The following is a 24347-nucleotide window of genomic DNA, read 5'->3' on the forward strand; positions in this document are numbered from 1 at the left end:
CTTTTAGGAAACAGGTTAAAACAGGCATAGGCAAACTCGGCCCTCCAGATGTTTTGGGACTACAACTCCCATCATCCCTAGCTAACAGGACCAGTGGTCAGGGATGATGGGAATTGTAGTCCCAAAACATCTGGAGGGCCAAGTTTGCATATGCCTGGGTTAAAACAATCCTGATTCAAATAAACTTTTGAGTCAGGATTGTACACTGTTATTGAATACTGTTTTCCTTGGTTTTGTTCTGACTGCTGTGCTTTTGCTTTTCTGTTGTTTTGTTGGTTTTATGTTGAATTGTAGTCATCTGATTGTGTTTTGCTTTTAAATAACTTTTTGTTTTTGTAGGAAGGTCACAAAAAGGTGGATCTGGGCATTTGCTCATCATCTTTATTGGATTCTCTCTGTAGGGATCCATCTTATCCCAGTTAAATATGCCAGTGAGATAATTAGGTAGGAGAGATATTACAAAACCAATGCAGCATCATTTTGTAAGAGAAGAAATGGGCTTAACTTGTTAACTGACCCCTTCCCCAAACTCTTTTAACATTTTCCGTTGCTTCAAGAGCCACTATGGAACTTATTTTCAATGCCTGTCAAAATGCAGATATTTCTTGAAAGCACTCTTTAGTTCGGATCTAGTTAAATTCAGTTGAGTCTAGTTGCAACTGAAAAGCAATGGCACTTCAGTTCGTTGCAATAAGGTGGTTCCATTGCTTTTAGTGCAATTTAGTCACTGCCAACTTCAGCTGGATTTGGGACTTGGTTTAGGGTGGCCTATTATGATCATGGTTAAAGAGGATGGACTTCAAATGTTGGCATGCATGTCACTCTCTCTGTGTGCATGCGTATGCGCATGTGTGCATGTGTTTTACAGAGTTGCATTTCTAAAACGTTACCAACCTTGGGCCAAAGGGATGTGGGATGCCAAAAGCAGAAATAATTCCATTACTAAATTTCCATTACTGACAACAGTCCATCTGTGTTCACGGCATGCTTTGTGTGAACAGACTCATAGCTTATGTACAGTATATTGTCAAATGCCCCTGAAAAGGAGACTCCCTTAAAGATAATAGTTGAAGGCCACACTTACTCATCCACTTGACTTTTATCCTTTGTGATTTTTTCTTGCCTCTTTTTGTCCATCTTTTTCTTCAACTCCTTCTTTTCCCTGCAACAAAAATAAAACCCTTTTTTCCCCTTTTTAAGGCAAAGTTAATTCTGACAGAGCAAGAGCATGCATATTTACTTGGGCCCCTCTGTCTTCAGCGGGGCTTGCTCTGTAGTGCTCTGGGATTGCAATTTTAAATACAAAAGTTTTGTTTACTTACCTTTCACAAATCTCTTTCAGTTTCTTCAACTGACTGTTCTGGCATTCCTCTGCTACGTCTGTCAGCTTCTGAATGAGCTGGAAGAGGGGAAAACAGGTGTGTTATAAAACTGCATGAACCACATTTGATTGCTGAATACAGTGGTACCTTGAGTTACAGACGCTTCAGGTTACAGACGCTTTAGGTTACAGACTCCGCTAACCCAGAAATAGTACCTCAGGTTAAGAACTTTGCTTCAGAATGAGAACAGAAATCGTGCTCTGGCAGCATGGCGGCAGCGGGAGGCCCCATTAGCTAAAGTGGTACCTCAGGTTAAGAACAGTTTCAGGACCTCCAGAACGAATTAAGTTCTTAACCAGAGGTACCACTGTATTTAGACGGCTTAAGATGTTAAATTATCCCAGCCTCCAACCCTCATAATGTAAGAAAAACATTGGGGCCTAAATTGCATAGTAAGGGAGCTTGGTATCTGGTGGGCGGGGCTTGTGTGTTTTGCCCCGGAATCAGTCCCTCCCTTCAATGTGTTCCGTTATGTTCAATTAAGAATGCCAGTCCAACTGCTTCTTCTTGCCTCTTGCCTTGTTTCTGTCATTATGCTATTTTGTTACAGTATTATTAAAGCTTAGTTTGCAGTTACGTAAGCCACTTATTTTTCTCAAAGAAAACGAAACTCTGCTAAAGAATGGTGGAATAGCCTAAACTTGGGGGAGTGAGGGGATATTCCCAGTTTGCCAGGAGTATTGATTTTGTTAATCTCCACAACACAGGAAAGGATGGGTTTTGCTATTGCTATTACTTGATGGTAGAGGAAATGCATGTTCACTCCCTGTCATCTCTGGGTTGTGTTGAGAAAGACTCCTGCTTGAACCCTACTGCAACAAACAGCTGTGCAAGCCTTTGGGAGGCAGAGATGCAAGAGGGCATCAGAGGAGGGAGGGAAGGAAAGAGAGACAGATGCCAGTGTCTGACCATTATTTATGACACCCCAGAGTGCCATGGCACATTGGTTGAAAACCACTGCTCCAGTAAAATGCAAAACATGCAGAAGAAGGAGAGCCACATGGGAACATTCTTTGCTACGTCACAACCCGGCCAAGTTTAAGGAGCACAAATAACTTGTACCATACTAGGAGAAGTTCTATGTGAACTTATGAAGCTGATTTATACTGGGACAGTGTCATGGGTCTACACAGACCAGGACTGTGCCCTCTGACTGCCAGGGTCCTCTAGGGCCTAAGACTTTCCAGTGTCACTACCTGAAATTTTGTTAATTTGAGATCTTGGGTCTTGAAGCTGGGATCTTCCATATGCAAAGCATAAACACACGAACTCTGAATGACACGGAAGCCCCTCATTAAGAGAATCCAGTAATGTCTATTTGACTTATGCTGAGCTTTCAAACCTCTTCCACCAACACACACAATTTGGCAGGTGCCTTGTGTGCTATTTTGACAGCCTCCTTTGTGATAGTGATTACCAACCACTTCAAAAGTTAACTCACAGACACACACACACACACACACACACACACACACACGATTAACTAACAAGCCTGGGTACCAAAATAGAGTTCTACATTGCTGTGCTGAATGAATTCGAATGCATTGCAAATGTAGCATCATTTGTAATTCTCAGAATCATTAAAACACTCCCCTGTCCCCCAATAATTCAACAAATCACACTGAAAGAGCAACAAATTCCCATGTGTTGTATATAAAAGACCATCTGCTGATGAGATGCAAGACAAATCAAATCTCTGTCAACAAAACATTAGATATGGGAATAGACACGGGCATCACATTGCCCTCAAAATTTGCCAAATTTGTATGGAATGAAGCTGCCATCGATGGCTATGCAAGTGCATGACAGTGCACAAACAGTAAACAAATAAGTCAGCATTAAGTTCTAGGGATATTGTAAATGTGTGGTTGTTCTTCATTGGATTGGGTTTGTTTTCTATTTCCTTACAAAATGAACACTGAAGCGTCTTGTTATTTTCATTCTGCCAATTCCCAAGCTGAAATCATTTGTTTTCTCATGTGGAAAATACACATCACGTTTCAGCTTTAACTCATTGAAGTCTCCTCAAAAGTAATGGAAAAAATTGCTACACCGATGGCCAACTTTACTTCTGATGCACCAGGCTAGGAATGCAGCCTGCAAGGCTTTCTCTGGCAATGGCTTTTCCTAGCATGGGTAATGTCCTCCATTGCCCACCGGCCTCTGCCAAGTAGCACAAAGTGGTGGGACAGAATGAAAGGCCCTGTCTTTGCCAGGAAGGTAGGCTGGGCATAGAGAAGCCCTTCCGGCCTCATTTTGGACCCCAGCATTCATGCCAGGAAGGCCAATGGGCCACTGGATGTCCTCAAACACAGCTGGTCATCAAAAGAACTCGACTTCAAACAACTATCCAAACAAAATGATCCACCCAAATCTGGTAGACAGGTCAACATTATCTGTAGGCTCACTCCTTGCAGTTGTTGTTGTTTAGTCGTTTAGTTGTGTCCGACTCTTCGTGACCCCATGGACCAGAGCATGCCAGGCTCTCCTGTCTTCCACTGCTTCCCGCAGTTTGGTCAAACTCATGCTGGTAGCTTCAAGAACACTGTCCAACCATCTCATTCTCTGTACCCCTTCTCCTTGTGCCCACAATATTTCCCAACATCAGGGTCTTTTCCAGGGAGACTTCTCTTCTCATGAGGTGGCCAAAGTATTGGAGCCTCAGCTTCACGATCTGTCCTTCCAGTGAGCACTCAGGGCTGATTTCCTTCAGAATGGAGAGGTTTGATCTTCTTGCAGTCCAGGGGACTCTCAAGAGTCTCCTCCAGCACCATAATTCAAAAGCATCAATTATTTGGTGATCAGCCTTCTTTATGGTCCAGGTCTCACTTCCATACATCACTACTGGGAAAACCATAGCTTTAACTATATGGACCTTTGTTGGCAAGGTGGTGTCTCTGCTTTTTAAGATGCTGTCTAGGTTTGTCATTACTCCTTGCAGTAGTGATATATAATATCTGGGAAGCATCCTGCTAGATCATTTTTTGTTGGGGGAACAGTAAGGGAGTGCAGTGAAGGTTTTCCATTGACCCAAAGGAGGCCATGAGAAATGCCCTTCCTGCCAGAACCAGACAAATGCCCTGCCCGTAGCAGGGATGCCTGTAGGGGCCACTGTGCCAATAGGATTTGGCTTCAAACCCAATCTTATGAGCTGCTGCACAATCATACCAGCTCCCAAAGCTCCTTTGAAGTAGTAAACAACTCTGCTTGACTGTGGTACACAGATGGAATACTTCGGTAACTTTTGATCTTTTGTACAACAAAGTAACCAAGTGTGTAAAGAGCATGGTTAAGTACCTCTGACAGCGGCCACATGCCGGGGGCAGAATGGAACTATATAATAGTAGCATTCAACTGCCTTCTTCTCTTTTAGTGTTACAAAGAATCTATTACCATCTGATTGGATTGCTGTTTCAGCCCAGAGGGCTGCCCTACATGGGGAGCCTGACCCCACCAGCAGTAGATTTGCAGCTGTAAAAACAAAAGCTCCTTTGGGACAATATATGCATAATATCACTTTGCTGTTTATAGCTTGTGCTCTGGCATCTGTTCAGAGCACACATAGTTTCACAGAAGGCTATTTGGCACAAACAATAACTAGTTGGAAGCCATTTTTAGTGACATCCAAGCTCTCGTTTCCAGTTCTGTGGGCCACACTAATCTAACTGCTTATTCTGGAATGATTTCTGATAATTTAATTAGGCAGAGGATGTTGGTTTCAGCTTCAAAGTCAAACAGTGGAAGATGCTACCCCTATCCAAAGCAGCACTAATGACAAACCAATCAATTATGGCCCAATGTTTGTACTTAGTGTGGAGCAAATTAGAAAGCTTTGCAAGATGTGGCCTTGTAATGGTACTGTAATCAGAATTAGGAAAGAGTCTGAAAATAAAGTGGCCAGTGATCCAGCTGTATTTGAAATATTGTTCCACACCCCACCATGCCATTGTGAATCCTTATTTTGTTGTTGTTGTTGTTTAGTCATTTAGTCACATCCGACTCTTCGTGACCCCATGGACCGGAGCACGCCAGGCACTCCTGTCTTCCATTGCCTCCCACAGTTTGGTCAAACTCATGTTAGTAGCTTCAAGAACACTGTCCAACCATCTCGTCCTCTATCGTCCCCTTCTCCTTGTGCCCCCAATCTTTCCCAACATCAGGGTCTTTTCCAGCGAGTCTTCTCCTCATGAGATGGCCAAAGTGAATCCTTATATTCTATTTTATTTTGCAAATTTGTAATGGTAATCAAAAACACAGAAAGTGAGCATACCTCCACACAGACACATCTCAAACATAGCTAGTTCTCCATGCAACCTTGACACCAAAGAGCTTCAGATAAAGTGTGGAAGCAAGATACTCATACATACCAATTTAATATGTGCTTGCTTCTGGTACTTTTCACTATAATACTGTTCTTGCCGAAGATTAAGCAGCTGTTGCTGTTGCTTTTCCTTAAGCTCTATTAACTTCTGGGACATTTCTGAATCAAGGGTGGTCAACTCTTGTTCAATAGTCGAAGAACTGTGATCTGGGCTTCCAGCTTCACCTCTGCAGAGCAATGTGGAACAACAAAAGAAATTCAATGCAAGTTGTGACAGTACAATGCACATACCCTCCCTTCCCCCCACCTGACCATGATTCATCTCAACTTGGATGTGCAGATGTTGTCTGGGTCTTGTGGCTAAGCTACCATAAGCCCAGGGTTCCGCTAAACCATATTTAGAAGCGAGGACTCCCATGCATGTTGACCCATGTCAACTTATTTATAAATGTCACACACGCTTGAAATCTCACCCGCTGAGGGCATCCAAGCACAAGCTGGCTTGCCATCTGGAAAATGAGCTGAGACATCCTAAGTTAATGGCTATTCAACCTAAGCCAAAACCTCACTTGGTTCCAGAAATGTGAGGGATCACACAGGGATCACTGGTTTAGTAGCTCATAGGAGTGCTCTGCTGACACGAGCTGCGCAATGAGTAATGCGGCAATTCTTACCAATGGGGCTTTTCATTTTGCCCCCTGACATGTCACAAGGTTTGCACATTACAGCTAAGTGAGTATACATGTTCTATTTTTCAGTGAGCTTGTTTTTTCAATGGCTCTTGCACTCTCACATTCTTTAGGGTGTTCACATTAGAGACTTTCTTCCAGGTAACCCACTGTTCTTACCAGTGGTGTAGCATGGGAGGGGGCATAGGGGTGGTTGTCCCGGGTGCAAAATTTGTTAGGGGCATAAAATCTCAACACCCGGTGCTGCCTCAATGCAGCTACGTAGTTCCATTGCTGGGCTCCGCTGAAAATGGCTTCTCCATGCGAACCAGCAAGTGACCTCTCAAAACAATGGAAGGACTCTTATCGCTGTAGCTACAATCTCCTGGGTAACACAGACGTCTTGGGCAGTTGAATGTGCGTGCTTACTCCATTTCCCTCCCGCACACCTCTGTGCGGCCCCAGGTGCTGGCAACCCACGCTACACCTCAGGTTCTTACTGCATTGTTTAACATTACATGCACTGCCTAATAGGTTTTGTCCTGCAGGCATGGATCTCCTCAGGCTGATCTGAAGCTCCTCTATGTTCAAAGGACCCTATAACATTATGCTGCCCAGTGGAAGCTCCAAGGTGCTATCAGTGGGAACCAGGATGGTGTAACCTCTAAGAGACTAGGACCAGGAAGGTCCTGGTTCAAACAAACACCTCAACCAAGAAGCACACTGGATGACTGGGTGGTAGTCACTATCTCTTACTTTGGAGGGATGCTATAAGGATAAAATGGGTATGTGTGTTTAAGGGGGACATGCAGACCATTATGAGCTCTGTCAGGGAACTGCCATCAGAGCCAGAGGCGGAGGGAAGGCTCCAGAGGGATGCCGGAGAGGGTCCCAGTAGGGAGAGAGGCAGCTCATCCGCTGGGGAAGGAAATCAGCGTAGCACCAGTGGAGGAGGGGGGCAGATGGGGGAATCGGAGAGAAGGCTCCAGGACTCCTCGCCGGAGACCAGCGGGGAGAGCACGGGTCCTCCGCTGCCCACACCCTCCCTGCGCAGAAGACTTCCGCGCAGGGAGAGTAGGAGGAGACTGGGCGTCAAAGAACTTCTTTGCTGCTAGAAGTTCAAGAAACACCCACTGACGGATTCTGCCAGCGATTGAGACAGCCACGGATGGGTGGCTGTCCGGACAGAAAGGGTTCACCCAGGTAACTCAGCCAGGTGTGGCGCCAACTTACGCACGAGCAACCCCTTAGACCATTACAAGCTCCTTTGAAGAAGGGCAGGATAAAAATTAAGTAAATAAAAGAAATGAATCCAACGGAGTGTGCTCTTGAGATATCAAAGAATTGATTTCTACTCTTCCAACCCACCTATTGCTCCTCCTCTGTTTGTCCCAGCTCAGGGTACAGCTGCTATCTATTTGCTACAGAACCTGTTTCCTTCCATGCAAACAAGATTCAGCATGCATGTTGAAAGTCTCCACCCCAAACCCTCCTTAATTCCCAGAAACGTGTTAGCACCAAAGCAGACTTAATGTATTTCTACTAGGATGCTCTGGCAGAGGGGTTTCTTTGCAGCAATATCAAATATTGTTTTTTGTTTTTTTTAAAGGAGGCAAGAATGTAAGATGATATGAATGGAAATCACACTCAGAGCCAGGCAAAAATGTAACCATGTGGTGAGATCAGTGAGCAACAATAGGACAAAATGGAATGAAGACTGGGGAAAACAGTTGGGGGGAAGCAAGCAATGTTGCAAACCCACCAATCGTTTCTTGGCACTGAATCTAACTGTTGATCTTCCAACGACACTCTTGGACTCCATGCATCGCATTTCGGAAGCGGCGGCTTGCATTATTTAAAGAGCCATAGAAAGACCTCTATCAGTCAGCTCAGTTCCTTTCAGAACTTGCACACCCCAAATTCATGCACCCTGACGTGCAAGTATTTATTGGCAACCAAAGGACAAAGTTCACAAAAACCAAAGGTCTTTCAAAGGAAGGCGAAGAGAGCGGAACAGCACACAAAAGCAGAAGGGGGAGAAATACATTTATTCATAAAATGGAATCTGAACAACAAACTCCCCAAGGAGCAGTGCGATATTTTGGGTCTTGGGAAAGAACTGCAACTCTAAAGGGTGAGGTGAGAAGGGGAAGCAATGAAAGGGGCATGTGAAAGAAACAGAGCAACTGTGTAAGCAAGCTAAGCAGCAAGAGCAATTTAAAGAAAAATTAAAAATTAAAAACCAAGCCAGCACGAATGAAATACATCAGTCTGCGCCCTGACAGATAATCAGAGGTGTTTACAGCTCTACCCAGGTGTTAAGCTAGTTGCCTAGGAAACCACAGGAATAGAGTCTGAAAGTGAGGGTTTACTTAAGGCCATAGCTATTGCTCGAGAAAGATCATCATTAAGCCTGATAACATTCCCTGTGAAGAATCAGGTTTGCAATTTGGGACTGTTCCTGGACTTAGCCCTGAGCCTAGATGTCCAGGTATCTGCAGTGGTAAGAAATGTATTTGCACAGATACACCAGCCACACCTGTTCCTTGAGCTGTCTGATTTGGCCATAGTGAACAACTCCAAGCACACCTGGAGGATGTGGACCATTTGGATCCCTTCCAGTAGGGATTCAGGCCTCACCATGGGACTGAAACTGCCTTGGCTGTGCTGGTCGATGATCTCCGGTGGGCTAGGAACAAATGTGAGAGCTGTTTCCTAGTTCTGCTGGATCTCTCAGCAGCCTTTGACACCATTGACCATAACACCCTTTTGGACCGTCTAGAGGGGCTGGGAGCTGGGGGCACTGTTATACAGTGATTCTGCTCCTTTCTCCTCGGCCGTGTCCAGAAAAGGGTGTTGGGGGATGAGTGGGCTCTCACTTGTGGGGTGCCTCAGGGTTCCGTCCTCTCCTCCATGCTTTTTAATATCTATATGAAGCTGCTGGGAGAGATCGTCAGGGGGTTTGGGCTGGGTGTTCATCAGTATGCAGATAACACCCAGCTCTACCTCTCTTTTAAATCAGAACCAGTGAAGGCGGTGAATGTCCTTTGTGAGTGCCTGGAGGTGGTTGGAGGTTGGATGGCGGCTAACAGATTGAGGTTGAATCCTGACAAGACAGAAGTACTGTTTTGGGGGGACAGGGGTGGGTGGGTGGACTCCCTGGTCCTGAATGGGGTAACTGTGCCTCTGAAGGACCAGGTGTGCAGCCTGGGAGTCATTTGGACTCACAGCTGTCCTTGGAGGCGCAGGTTAACTCTGTGTCCAGGGTGGCTGTCTACCAGCTGAGACCCTACCTGCATGCAGACTGTCTCGCCAGAGTGGTGCATGCTCTAGTTATCTCCTGCTTGGACTACTGCAATGCGCTCTATGTGGGGTACCTTTGAAGGTGACTTGGAAACTGCAATTAATCCAGAATGCGGCAGCTAGACTGATGACTGGGAGTGGCCGCTGAGACCATATAACACCAGTCCCGAGAGATCTGCGTTGGCTCCCAGTACGTTTCCAAGCACAATTCAAAGTGTTGGTGCTGACCTTTAAAGCCCTAAATAGCCTTGGTCCTGTATACCTGAACGAGCGTCTCCACCCCCAACGTTCAGCCTGGACACTGAGATCCAGCGCCGAGGGCCTTCTGTTGCTTCCCTTGCTACGAGAAGTGAGGTTACAGGGAACCAGACAGAGGGCCTTCTCAGTAGTGGCGCCCGCCCTGTGGAACGCCCTCCCATCAGATGTCAAGGAAATAAGCAGCTATCCTATTTTTAAAAGACATCTGAAGGCAGCCCTTTTTAGGGAAGTTTTTAATATTTAATGCTGTATTGTTTTTAACACTTGATTGGGAGCCGCCCAGAGTGGCTGGTGAAACTCAGCCAGATGGGCAGGGTATGTATGTATAAATAAATAAATAAATAAATAAATAAATATTACTACTACTACTACTACTACTACTACCCAATTTCCTAGAGTTAAGCCTTATGGAACTTACTTCTAAGTACAGGGTTTGCTGTAAATGTCTCTGTCAGAGGCAGATGGCATGGTGGGGCTGTGCCACTTTCCTGACCTCTCTCCTGCTGAGTTGCTGCTGCATACCAGGTCCAAGAGGGATGAGGCAATGGTGCGGTCGCTGTGGTGCAAAAGTGCCTGTAGAGCCTATCTGGCACTCCTGCAGGCGAGCTTGCGCCACATCAACCTCAGCTCTCCCCTTCTCCATACCAGTATGCAGCATCAACTCTGCCAAATGGAGGTCTGGTGAGGGGTGTGGCTCCAACACACTGCCCACTAATGGGTTTTGTGTCAGTCACTATCCCACAACAGGAGCTATCTTCCTGTGGTGGGAATCTGGAAGGATTCCAAACACTAACCGGGAGTGACATTTGCCTTTTGGTATGGCCCACTGAAATCAGTATGCTACTGCAATAAAGGGGGAAAGAGAAACTTGGTTTATAAGAGGAGGGATAAACTCCATATACAACATACTTTTTCTTACTGTCTTTTTTAGCTGTTTTCTCCAAAACCGCCCTCCGTCGCAGGTAGTCGTTTTGGATTTCATTATACTTTGTGGTATGCTCTTTTATAAGATCCGTGGTTTTTTTGTGGTGTTTCTTCACAAGGTCCTTCATTTCTTTGTAGTGCTTCTTCTGAAGTTTCACAAACGCTTTCTGTTGCTTTAGCTCCTCGATAGTTTGTGCTTCGACTTCTAAAAATAAAGAGAGGAAAGCTTTCTTTGTCACTATTGCTTCGTATGGACATAAAATGAAAGGCTGTCATCATGCAGACCCCATTGGAGAATTTTCAGGGCTGCATCACAATCCTGGATTTGAATGAAGTCAGCAAAAGAGATGGCAGTTTGCACAGCAGCAGAAGCCATGGCATGGGAATGAGAAGGGAGGGACACACAGAGAGGGGAAGTGGTGATTTAAAACAATAACAGAAGTTTGAGTAAAGCAGGAATGGAGGGCACTGAGGGAAAATGGCGGTTTTAAGCAACAGCAGAGGTTTCAGTGAAGGAGGAACAGATGGGCACATAAGGCAATTGTGGTTTTAAACAACAGCAGAGATTTGAATAAAGCGGGAATGGAGAGACACAGAGGAAACAGCAGGGGTTTGAATAAAGAAAGGATGGAAGAAAACTGAGAGGGAAAGTGGCAGCTTTAAACAACGGCAGAAATTTCAGTGGAATGGGCAGGTATGTTATCAATAACTTCTGATTTAAGTTAACTTGCTTTTAATATTCCATTTCATCAGTATTTTTTTTAATTAACATTTTATATTCCATGTACAACACTCAGGAGTTAAGGATGATTAAGTGGTTTATAAATCCTGTTTAATAAATAAATAGAATCAGGTTGCACTTCCTTCACACAAAAGATCACATGTTTCTTACCTGTCAGGACACTCTGAATAAGATCTTCTGTTTTCGCTGGCACTTTCACAGAACCTAGATGGAAAATGCCATGAATAGTCAGTGGTTTGGAAATGACAAATATATGGCCTCAAAGCTATAGGCACACAGGTTTCCTTTTTAAGGTGAGAAAGCATCCTTTAAACAATCTCTCCACATCCTCCTAATCCATGGAAGTTGCCATTGCTCCTCTTTTTACAAAAAAGGCAGTGAAGCTTGTTTGATTAGTCATACCTGGTATACCTTCATACGTGTCTATGAATACTGATTCAAAATCCACCTGCCCCCTGCCCCCCAGATCCCACAACCCTTACTACCTCATTCACAGGTAGTAAAGCTAGAGGTTATTTCAGAAGTTTGCTAGATCAGGCGAATAGGGTGATTGGGGGAGTGTTTCTTATGAGTCTTCTTAGCTGCAGTTATGGTGGTAGCCCTCCAAGCGGCTATGTATCATTATTTCCTTGTCCTTCTTTGCTGCTGTTTTTGCTACCATCACCTATTTCACGCATTGCCCTTCTCTCTCATCCGATACAGTCATTGAAAATAAATTGCACAAAAACTGAACGGAAAACAAATAAAACTTAGGGGGTTTTGTGCATGTTGTAGTGCAAAATCCAGATAGAAAATAGTTGTGATGTGATCCACAAGCAAGTCCAGTGAAGGAACAAGTTACCCAAACCTGACTGTGCAGTCACCCAAACCGGGCCCCAAAATTCCCAAATCCATTAGCTTGAGCTGTATAACATAAACCCAGCTGTATAAACAAAGCTTTCCCCTTTATCAGTCCATGAAGGCTTAATGGATGGCCTTGTCAGTTCCCAGTGGAGACGGGATGGCAGATCTGGGTCTTATCTTATAGGTTGTAACTATCCTGACCACGCTGACGCACAGACCTTGCAAGACAGGCCTGTAAGCCCCCGCGCCCGGGGATGGCGCCAGGAGTACTCCTATAGTTAAGTGACCTTCTTATCCCAAGATAAGAGTACAGAAACAGGAATTTCTGTTCATGCTCAAGGAAGGATGTAAACTTACATGTACAAACTCATGAGGCTGGATTCCTGGGGAGGGGAAGGGGATATAAGCTGTATGTAACTGCTCTTTAAGTGTGCTTGCTGTGGCTGATCACGCAGTGCCTTTCTGCTATCTGGAAAGCAGAAATAAGCTCTTTCTCTGAACCAACCTCGGTGTCTATTGACTCCTTCCTCCCTCCCGGGAGCAACGCAGACCCAACCAATGGGAAAGGTCTGAAAAGCTACACCAGGACCCTCAAATCATGTTGATCTTCTGAAAAAAAATGGGCCAAACGAATTCCTCCGCAATCCCTAGTGCCTCTTAAGTGGCTTCTCGTGAGTCTGAGATATAAAAGTATGACACAATTCAATCCACATTCCCCTATTTTCCAAAACACAGAAGAGTGAAGATTATCTACTCCTTACTCATAGCAATCCTTACTCATTTTCTCTGCAAAAGGAAAAGTAGGAGATGCAAGAAGTTCAACTTGCCAGTGGTTGCCTGCAAGTTTCTGAGCACAGAATCTACTGATTGGCTGTTTTCTACATGGGAGGGTAGCAAAGGAGAGAGATTTTGTTACAGGTGTTGTCTTTCAAAAACAATCCAACACAGGTGTACTGATGGGCTTTATATATCTCACAAAAGAGAAAGAGGAGGGGGGGAAGCAAATGGGCTGGCCTAATTTCTATTTTGTTCTAATAGTTTTTGAACACGACGAACAAAGACATCTATTCAGCTGGGTTATTTTCCCCATAGAAAGAGACTATAAAAATGGCAGCGCAATCTAGTACTTACCTGGTGTTGGTTGGCTGGGAGTAACCTGTGTGGATGGTTTTGGGGTGAGGGAAGTGGTGTGGTTTACTCCATTTTCAGCTGGTACCGGCTTGGGTTCAGTGTGAGCTTCTGAAGGAACATCTCCCTGTTCCGCCTGACAATACAAAACAATTCCCATAAATATGCAAGGAGGCAAGCAATCTTATAGGAGCCATGCTACACTTAATTCTGGTTGTTTATTTTCTAGACCACTTAATATACAGTGGTACCTCGAGTTACAGATGCTTCAGGTTACAGACGCTTCAGGTTACAGGCTCCGCTAACCTGGAAATAGTACCTCGGGTTAAGAACTTTGCTTCAGGATGAGAACAGAAATTGTGTGGCGGCGGCAGCGGCGGGCCCCATTAGCTAAAGTGGTACCTCAGGTTAAGAACAGTTTCAGGTTAAGAATGGACCTCCAGAACTAATTAAGTTCTTAACCCGAGGTACCACTGTATTCTAAATAACTCTAAGCAGTGTACAGAAAACTAAAACAACAATAAACAACTTAAACAAAGTATTACAAAATGACACAGTTACAGAAATAAAAATTACATGAATATAAAGTTACTAATATATAATAATCATTATCAATTCATTTTCCTTTTGACACATACTTCTGAGATTAGGAAACATGGCCAATAGCTTGGACATGGATTCTACTTCCAATGATGCACAATTCTCTACCCCTAGCCAGTTGTATTCACATGCTAAGATTTATTCATATTGCAGGCTTGCTGGGGGAGTTTGTACCATACCTGGCAGAAAGTGACCCTAATCTACCTTTCAGAAAGAACTTACAAAATACCTCTAGTGCTCTTAAGAAATAGCTGCCATTACTATTTTCAGCTCCTTTGATTACTTACCAGAAAAAATAGTCTTTTGCAAAAACAAAAGCCTAGAATTAATAATGGAAATCTCACACTGCAGTAAACAGTACACTGCAGTACTATTACAACTTTTAGGAATAAACTGTCCAGTATTTCAATATTTCTATATACACCTGCATAGACCCCACTTAAATGTATGCAAATGATAAGTCATGTTTATCCACTCATAATCACAATTAATTAGCCCTAATGGTGGGGTGCTGCAATAAAAACACTTATTGGGGTATCTTGGATCTCGGTCTTTCTTGAATGACTTATGCTCCTAATGACTTATGCTCTTCCATTCCCAGAAGACAAGGTCTATACCTTCCAGCAAGCACAGGAAATATGATTTCTGCATGTAGGTCTCAGTACACCACTGATTAATAGCATTGTACTACGCAGATATAAATATAATCTAACAGAACACACATGAAAACAAATTACTGCTCTGTTCTCCCCAGATTAATGTCTCAGAAGTCTGATTACTAATTCACCCCCATGACACATGAATTGTTCTCAGGACAGCTCACCCATAGTTATATCCAACAGATAAGCCTATGTAAGCAGTACCTCTATCCTTGCTGCATGCTCGGATGAATGTGCTTGCATCGCACAACCTGCTTAGGCTTTCCCCACAACCTTTCCTTCCTCGCCAGCACTCAGTGCCCATGTTTAGAGCTCATTCTTTTTTTACTACACATGGATCATCTCAACAGTAGCTATACTAGTGGCCACAGTCATCAAAATGCATCACCGATTCCCACTGCACAAATGGAGCAGCAATGAAGGCGCAGAGTCTGAGAGTGCCGTTAGGCAGCAATCCACAAATGTATGTAGGGAGCACCTGTTGCCATGGTACCTCACTGGATTAGTTTTTCAGGCAGCTTCAGTAATAAATTGATTTGGAGGGTGTGTGAGTTCTCTCCCTAAAACACTTCAACATTTCAAAAATGTGTTACAGGTTCAGCAGTGGGGGAAGAGTTTAAAAGATTATAGCACAAATACATTACGCTGAAAACTTGCTCAATATTCCCATCCATGAACACTGCATGCTACAAATGAATTTTTCACTGCACCAGTTTAACTCTTCGGAAGCTACAGAACCAGGCTCTGAACATTACTGCATATCCCTTACCCATCTCTGGCATGCAGTGAAAGGCAAGAAGGCTTTATGTTTGCTCCCTCTACTTGCTTACGTTTGCAAGCTGCTTAATTCCCTGGACATCTTTATAATCTAACTGGATTTGTTTCCAATGGTGTTGCCTCTCAAAAACAAACGGCAGAATAAGATTGCTGCTACTGGGTTAGCAATCTTGGAGGTCCACTCCACTTTACCATGAGGAGGAGTTGCGGTGGACCACGTGGCCACCCACTCTCTTTCGGGGGCAGGGGACGAAGTCCCGCAATGCCCGGGGGATCCCGGCCACGTCATCGCCCAGCCGACCAATCCGGTGGCTGGGGGGTGTGGCCGGGGCAATTTAAACTTTGGCACGAGCTGGAGGAACCCCTCTTTGGCTCGACCCCGACAGGAACATCTGGGGGAGCTCAAGTTGGTCAGCATCAATGGGGCTCCCCTTTCTGGTGGTTTACCCTTACCGGACTTCCTGCACATCAGGCAGGAGTCAGATATAGTCAGGTTCATTCAATGCCTAAGTCAATAATGCTCACAGTCTGTAATCAATAAAGTTGTGGCCAGTAACATTAACATAATATCTGTGTCCTGGGGTCTTCTTTATTAAAGGGTGGTTGCAGGGTCTAGACATGCAACTTATTCCACTCTTCTGAAATAAAAGCTGTCCGGCAAATAAGGCTGCTTCACCTGACCATGACCAGTTTCTAAGGCTAGGGAGCAGCTACTATTAACAGTCTTCCTGGTGCCCCCTGCTCAGGTCATACCTAAACATTGGTCATCCTGGCTAGGTTGATGGTCGTTGGGAGTCCTACAACATATGGAGGGCACCAAGGCTGAGGGGAAGCTGCCATATCAGATGAAATTGCCTCTAGCTGCTGCTGAATCCAGCCCATTCCTTTCTGCCCTTGCACTATGAGAAAACCTGTGACCTGAAGGTGATAGGATTAATAAGCATGAAGCTGGGGAATGGAACACTGAACTGTCTTCGGGAAGCAGCTCACCCAAAACTAGTCTGGGGATTTTGACTCCTCCCTTTCCGCTCTTTGACACTGAAGAGACTTATAGGAAGGGACAAACTCAGTATACAGCTCACCGATGGATCAGCCAACGGCTAAAATTCAGGAAAGTGAGATGGATGAAAGGAGAACAGCTACAATGACTTAATAGGACCTGGGTTGTGAGGTGGTGGGGATGTATAAGAGAGGATAGGGGCTTGTATCTGTATTTCATTACTTTATAGAAGCCACCTTGGGATAGAAATATACCGATCACTTAGCTGATGAAGAGATGCATCCATTTATGTGGTTAGTTATTACAAATATCATTCTGCCTGGGTCCTTCTTTGTGTGTGCGCATGTGGAGAAGATGCTTATACAAGTCTTTCTCATCTGCTGCTGACATGCAGCTGTTCAAAGACAGAGGAATTGTTTGCAGAGGGATCCCTCACCTGGCACTGAAATACAACTGCATCTTAGGCCACACAGCAGATTTATCAGGCATTTTAGTGCACTTAAGGCACTAAGCTAGGGACTTGCATACAATCAGAAGGATGGTTGGTTTATGTGAATGTGAAATCTTAGCATAGATAAGGCTTTCAGACAACCGCAAATCTATCACCATATTGCAAACATGCTTGAGCAAAATTGCAAAGTGGCCAAGCTGAACCAAACATTCTGCTACCCGAGATGTCTTTATCCTCTTTACTCCATGGTCTTTTTGCTACGTTTATTTTTGTTGTGATACTGTGACATTTACAAAAAGCAGATGTGAAATGAAAAGGGGACAAAAATTGGGCAACAAAACCAGAATATATCATTCAGAAGAACATCCATTATTCAGTCAATAAATAATTTTGAATGAGCCTGGGTTGTTTTCCTTATCAAGAATACAGTATTGCGAATCAGATGGGCTGGGCAGTGTAAATCTAGATTTAAATCCCCTTTCCATATGTGGAATTAATATTTAATATTAAAGTCCCAGATTTGTGTGAACAGATCTGGCATTAATGGCAGGGCGAGTGGAGGGTGGGTGTAGAGACTGAATCATAGCAGACCTACCACAACCAAACTCCCTTTTCCATTTCCTGAGGGGATTGTGCTATCTGCAATGCATCATCAAAGCAGTCCCTCTGCTACATTTCTTCAAGCCCAAATTCTCACCTCTTTCCTTACTTCTTCTTCATCCTCCAGAGTCAGCGCTGCCAACTGATTTGCTCTCTGCTCCATTAAATTCACATATCTGATAGGGTTGGATAATGCCTCAATAACATCTGGAAATGAAACAGGAATTTAGAATCAAACTTTGATTTGGTTTCAAAGGGCTATATTTATCTATCTGTTTTACAGATATGAAACAATCATTTAACAATCCTAAGGTTGTTCTTTTCATTTCTAATAAGTAATCAACATAGACTAGAATCATTCAAGTTTTTCTTGAAGAAAGGCAACAACAGCTGGCTGCATTTTATTGTCTTCCCCCACACTGATAGGACAAATCTATACAATGAGACTGACTCTCAAGTAAGTGTGCATACCCTTGTGGCCTAAATTCACAAGTGACACACAGTAGACTAAAATATATCCATAACATTGATTATGAGAGATGGAGTGCTATTAATATTATATAGCCTCTTTAAAAATAGAGAATTAAGGCCCAGAGAACACAACTTGCAAAGAACTCTTCCAGATTCTCAATTTGCTCTGGGTTTTGGACTCAGATCTGCCCAGTCTGATCGTCATCAACCGTCTGTTTTAAAATAGACTACATCAGTAGTCTAAAAAGAAAAGGCAGCACTATGGAACTAAAGAACACTGTGTGGAATCGTTGACAATTACAGGGTTAACTGTACATCATGTTGGATGATGGACAGCAACTTCTTAGAACATGCATTACAACTTCTTGATAGCAAAAAGGTAAAGGTAAAGGACCCCTGGCAGTTAAGTCCAGTCGTGAACGACTCTGGGGTTGGGCACTCATCTCGCTTTACTCGCCGTGGAAGCCGGCGTTTGTCCGCAGACAGTTTTTCCGGGTCATGTGGCCAGCATTGCAAAACCAGAGCAGCGCACGGAAATGCCGTTTACCTTCCCACCAGAGCAGTACCTATTTATCTACTTGCACTTTGACGTGCCTTCGAACTGCTCGGTTGGCAGGAGCTGGGACCGAGCAACAGGAGCTCACCCCATCGCGGGGATTCGAACCGCTGACCTTCTGATCAGCAAGCCCTAGGCTCAGTGGTTTAGACCACAGCGCCACCCACATGTTGATAGCTACTGGATGTTAATACAGCTTGTTACTGCTGATCAGTGTATGAACTTTATATAATTTCAAAAAAACAACAACAAAATGTTCAATTTGATGCCTAGGGATTTTACAGTTACCTGCATAAGTATCAGGTACGTAGTCTTTAACCTCTATGTATACAAATATGGCTGGCAGTGTCAAGGGCTGATTCCTTTCATTCCTCAGGCAGATATAGTGATAGCCTAGAAAAGAAAGCAGGACAAGGTCAACAAAATTTTTATAACTGACCACTGCAGTGTAATAGGCATCAAGGTGACTCATGAGGTGCTGGAAATGAGCCATGGTCCCTAAACATAGCACCCCACTCCTTAGCAATTTCCCTGACATGCTTCATTATCACAGATGCTCTAACTGTGGAAGGCAGGGAGTGCTTGTAATATTCGATGCAGAACTTCCACTCTTAAGCAATGTATGTAGAAATAGATATGGCCTCCACTGCAAGCAACAGCTGTGAAGAAACCCTCGAAAAAAATTATGGCAAATGTTTACTGTTGGAATGACTGAAACACTTGGGAGCACACATCTGGGACTCTCGGAAAATAGTCTGCTTCCTTAGGGACCAGTTTTGGAGCTTCCCTTGGGATCTACGTTTATGCGATAGAATACTAAAGACAGTGTTAGTGCCTTAGCTATACCTGCTTGCAGGTTTTCAGTGTGCTAAAAATAAAGAAACACTCTTTTTGTGTCACGGAAGAAGAGTATATGGGATTCTTGGAGGCACTATTGGTCTATTACAGCACTATTGGTCTATTACAAGTCATTTAGTAAGAACTATGCATGGTTGAGAGCCACTAATCTCTCCCTCTTTTAAATTGAGGGCATAATCAAGACTAGCACCAGGAATGGACAAGGTGTTTGAAACAGAGGGTTCCCTCCCTTTCCCTTCTTTTACCCAAGTCATGTTGGTTTGCAGATTGTTGAGAAGCAAAACGGTGGGACTTTATCAGCCCTGGAGATAAATCACCCCCAATTAGCCCCTGGGTTTTGCTTTATTAGTGTGCTATCTGGGAGAAGGAGGGAAAGAGGGAGAGGCTCCCCTTTTCTAAACACTTTGTGTGCCCTTTCTGCTGGTCTCACCACAACTTGGAAAGGAAGGGCAGGGAAGCGGAGGCAGAATATGCTCTTGGGAGGGCTGGGAGGGACAGCAGAGGGCGCTGGGAATCATATAATAAAAGTTCAGGGTTGGAAGGTGCCCCAAGAGTCATCTAGTCCAACATTTTGCAGCTTGTTAATACCTCCTCTCTTCTAAGGTAGACTGCAGTGAGCTTCCATGGTCCATACCCAGAGCTGGTAATGTTTGCTGGCATCTTCAGTAAGAACAGTATATAGAGGAAGAGGGTAAAGGAACAGGCAGGGAGATGGGGAAGGATGGAAAGTGAGCACTGCAGGGGGCTGGATTCAATGAGCAGATCTCCAATTCTATGATCTATGGTTGATACTGTTGAAGCTGGGCTCTCAAGCTGCAATAAGCTTGAAAAAAACTGGCACACTAGAGTCCTCATAGTTCAGCTTTCAAGGTACACAGAGCACCTGCCCTCTTAGTTCATTTGGCTCATTCCCTCATTCAAAGGTGCAATTGGGTAGGAAGTTTGTTCTGGATGGGTTTACTCTATCTGAAGGAGCAGGTGTGCTGCGTGGGGGCTACTCCTTGATCCAGTGCTGCCCCTGGAGGCTCAAGAAGCACCAGCAGCAGCAGCACAAAAGCGCCTAACTTCTAAGTATGTCTGTTCCTGAACTGATGCAGCCTAGCCACAGTGGTGATCCACACTCTGGTAACCTCCCAATTAGACTACTTTACCGCACTCTATATGGAGCCACCATTAGAGATGATTCAGAAGCTTCAACCAATGCAGAATGCAGCTGCCAGAATGCTGAGCAGCATAGCTAATGGCAATCATTCAACACAAATTCTTCAGGATTTGCACTGAGCTCAATTCACGGCATTAATGTTAAATTATAAAACTTCAAATGCATTGTGGCAGAAATATCTGAAGGGGTACCTCTCACTGTATCATATTGCCGCTGTATTAATTTCTTGATGTCCTCCCACTCAGTAGAACCCCTAGCACAGTGACACAGGATAGGGCCTTCACAGTAGTGGTACCCTATTCATAGAACCCCCTTCCCTGGGAGGTACAGCTGGTGCCACTGTTTTCTGGCTTTCAGCGCTAGTTGAAACCTTACCAGTTCACCCAGGCAACTGGATGAACTGATTTGATAGTCAGTTTAAACAGATTTATATCTTCAGTGGTACTATTAATTTAGTTTTTGGTCTTGGTTTTGACTGTTAGCTTGATACTTTTGTTTGTTTGTTTCAATATGTGGATATCTATGTTGTAAACTGTCCTGGAATCATAACTGCAGAAGAGTGGTTCAGAGATTAAACAATAAATAAAGTGAATAAGAAGTCTAGATTGCCCTACCTGGTCGAATTGCTGATACCGGCAATATCCGATGACCAATGAATTTCCCTCCTTCTTCATAGGCTGCTATCCTCAGACATGCCAGGGAAGGCAGAACAACCTAACAAAAAAATATTTTGGGGGAAAGTATTTAATGTTTTCTGGCACACCTTGTGCACAAAGCAGGAATACTGAGACACACTGTTCAGCAAGTTAACATTGCTAGTAATCTTACATTGTCCACAGTGCTGCAACAGTTCATTCCTGGGTGAATACGCAGCTGATTACACATGATAGTTGAAATAGCATGATCTGCAGGTCTCAACTCACTTCTTAAATACCAGAAAGAGCTGGTGACCAGGTACCTGTCACACACTCTTGCCATCACCATATATTTATCTTTCTCTGTGTCTCTTAGCAACAGATGTGATGTCATAGTAGTCCTCCTAACTAGGCAAGCACATATATCACAGTCCTTCTGGCTATGCTTTGATCAAGCTGCCCCTTTTCCAGAATTTCAGCCTCAATTGATGACACACAGGATCTTTGAAACTACAGCTGACTGCTTCTAGATACTGTAGAACTGGAGATGGGTAGAGGGTAGAATCCATTGATTCCAAATTCTGGGTTACATAAGCACGCTCCCCCTGTCATATACCAATACACTACAGAAGTACCGGTATGTGCCCTAGATTTTCATATGACACATTTGGTTGGGGGAGTCTAACCGATTTTGAGGAGCAGGTGGGCAATGGGATAGTTCTCACAATTGGACTGTTGCTTTATTTTACACAGCTGCAAGAGGATCTCGCTTTTCAGGTCAAATTTCAACACTTGTTTGCTTTGACAAATAATCTACCATAAACTTATACAATTAGATTAAGCATGTTGTTTGCTAAGGGTTTTCATTCTTCCGCCATAATCCCTTTTATTACTAGAAAAAAAAGAGATGTGGCAAGTTTTTCTTTCCCTATGTAGCACCTAAAAATAAACTCATTATATATTGTCTCTCCAGAATTACTTTTAGGATTTCTGGGGAATGGGGCAGGACATATTTGCCTTCTCAGAGGGCACTTTCCCCATCTCTATTACCTGATGCGGTGGCTAAGGCAGAGCTTTCCAAACTTTTCATGTTGGTGACGCAATTTTTAGACCTACATCATTTTGTGACATAGTAATTCAGTTTTACCAGCAACCCAGAGGGTAAACTAACCCCTTTCCAGCCCTTGGAGGAGTGCAGGGAGCATTAATGCAACAAACCTACACACTGCAGCTAACACACTAATGTGTCGCGACACACAGTTTGGAAAGCTCTGGGCTATGGCAATGAGCTGTGATCCAAGCCACTGCTACTTCATCTCAGCCAGCTTATTCGCTGAGCCGCAGGCAACCTCAACCTCTGCACCCCCCTCCGATCTGCAATATGAGGATGGTTATACAGGCCTGCTTAGCAGGGATGCTGTAAGGGTGACTATATATATATATTTATATAATTGCTCCGAACACTTGAAAGTGATATGGTTTGGCTTAGTGTTACCCGCATGCTGAGCTACTGAATGCTTATGAGATCTTTTATTCTTCCCCAAGTATTGCCCACTGGGCCTGGGAATGGGCGGCAGCTAGCGGCCAGGGGTGCCAGCTGGGTTTTCCTTTGCACATCTGCATTTCCTGGATAGCGAGGCGTGGGATGCGCTGGGCAGAGATGATGCCAATTTTGATGGCCAGGGCGGAGGCACATGGCCCCCCCCCAACCCTTTGGTTGTGCCGCTGGGAGAGAACTACTTGCCTTGCTGGAAAGGCATGGACTTGCTTTTCAATATCAAAAAGGACTTGGGACACTCTTGCACTGAATTTCCTGAGAATGACTCTCTTTTGGTCGCTGCTATTGGAGAGACGCGTTTGGCATGGCAGCAATTCCCCAGCCGCTACAGACCGTGCCCGGAAATGTTTGATTCATTCCATTTCACAGAACGTGGTTGCATTGGAAGGCCGGGTGAATCGCGCACCCTTCCATTGTTTTCAGTAACATGGCTTTATTCCGCGACAATGGCGTGCACCTTTCCAAATGGGAGAACGATGTATGGCTGGCCGATATTGCAGGGCTTGAGGCATTGGTTACAGATGTGTGTGTATTTGGCAGTGAACCTTAGGGCTCTTGTGGCGTTTAGGCATTGTTTGACCTTGTTTGACCTGGGGGAGGGGAGGTGTGGCCACCTTCCCCTCCATGCTTAAGGGTATTCTGTTAAAGGAATCCGGGAGTGTTGATCTAGTCCGAAGCCCAGCTGGGGGCTAGGGCCTTGACACGACCCCGACAGGAACACCAGGGGGAGCTTGAGTTGGTTCACATCGACAGGGCTCCCCCTACTGGTGGCTTACCCTTATTGGACTTCCTGCACAATGGGCAGGAGTCAGATATAGTCAAGTCCTATCAATTCCTAAGCCAATATTGCTCACATTCTGTAATTCAATAAAGTTGTGGCCAAAATTTGCCCAATAACATAAACCTAATATCTGTGTCCTTGTGTGAGTTATTTCCCAACGAGGGGGTGGCTGCGGGGTCCCGACACGCAACTGAAGCACTCCCAGCCTGCGTGGCTTTGACTTTCATGCAGGATGTTGCTTGTCTATGATTATCCCAAGGGCATTGTCCTTTCAAGATGCGGAGCAAAGAGGGTATGGCAATCAGCACTAGAAACACTTGGTGGCAGCTATGGTTTCTTACCATTTACACACAGGCAAACTAAGGCTCTTCCCCTGTGGATGATGGTGGAGTCTCCCCCTTGAGGAAGAGGAGGTGATGGCAGAGCAGGCACTAGGGCTGGGCGTTACCTGGTTTTCAACATCGTGATATATCATCAGCTGAATATCATGATGTACTGATATATCAGGATGCGGGTGGCGCTGTGGGTTAAACCACAGAGCCTAGGACTTGCCGATCAGAAGGTCGGCGGTTCGAATCCCCACGATGGAGTGAGCTCCCGTTACTCGGTCCCTGCTCCTGCCAACCTAGCAGTTCGAAAGCACGTCAAAGTGCAAGAAGATAAATAGGGA

The 24347-nt window shown here is 44.5% G+C and overlaps 1 protein-coding gene across 3 annotated transcripts in view; it reads right to left on the reverse strand.

The window, feature by feature from the left end:
* PLCB1 (phospholipase C beta 1) overlaps positions 1-24347 on the reverse strand; it is a 472399-nt gene that overhangs the window by 70526 nt on the left and 377526 nt on the right. For all 3 annotated transcript variants that reach the window (XM_079969662.1, XM_079969664.1, XM_079969663.1), the window contains 9 exons: positions 21318-21417; positions 18972-19076; positions 17754-17863; positions 13573-13705; positions 11749-11802; positions 10842-11061; positions 5750-5930; positions 1323-1399; positions 1085-1162 (listed from right to left, as the gene is read on the reverse strand). In XM_079969662.1, coding sequence (XP_079825788.1) covers positions 1085-1162; positions 1323-1399; positions 5750-5930; positions 10842-11061; positions 11749-11802; positions 13573-13705; positions 17754-17863; positions 18972-19076; positions 21318-21417 — 1058 coding nt within the window. The remainder of the gene's footprint in view (positions 1-1084; positions 1163-1322; positions 1400-5749; positions 5931-10841; positions 11062-11748; positions 11803-13572; positions 13706-17753; positions 17864-18971; positions 19077-21317; positions 21418-24347) is intronic.

This window comes from Podarcis cretensis (assembly GCF_951804945.1).
Source record: "Podarcis cretensis genome assembly, chromosome: 3".
Classification (NCBI taxonomy): Eukaryota; Metazoa; Chordata; class Lepidosauria; order Squamata; family Lacertidae; genus Podarcis; species Podarcis cretensis.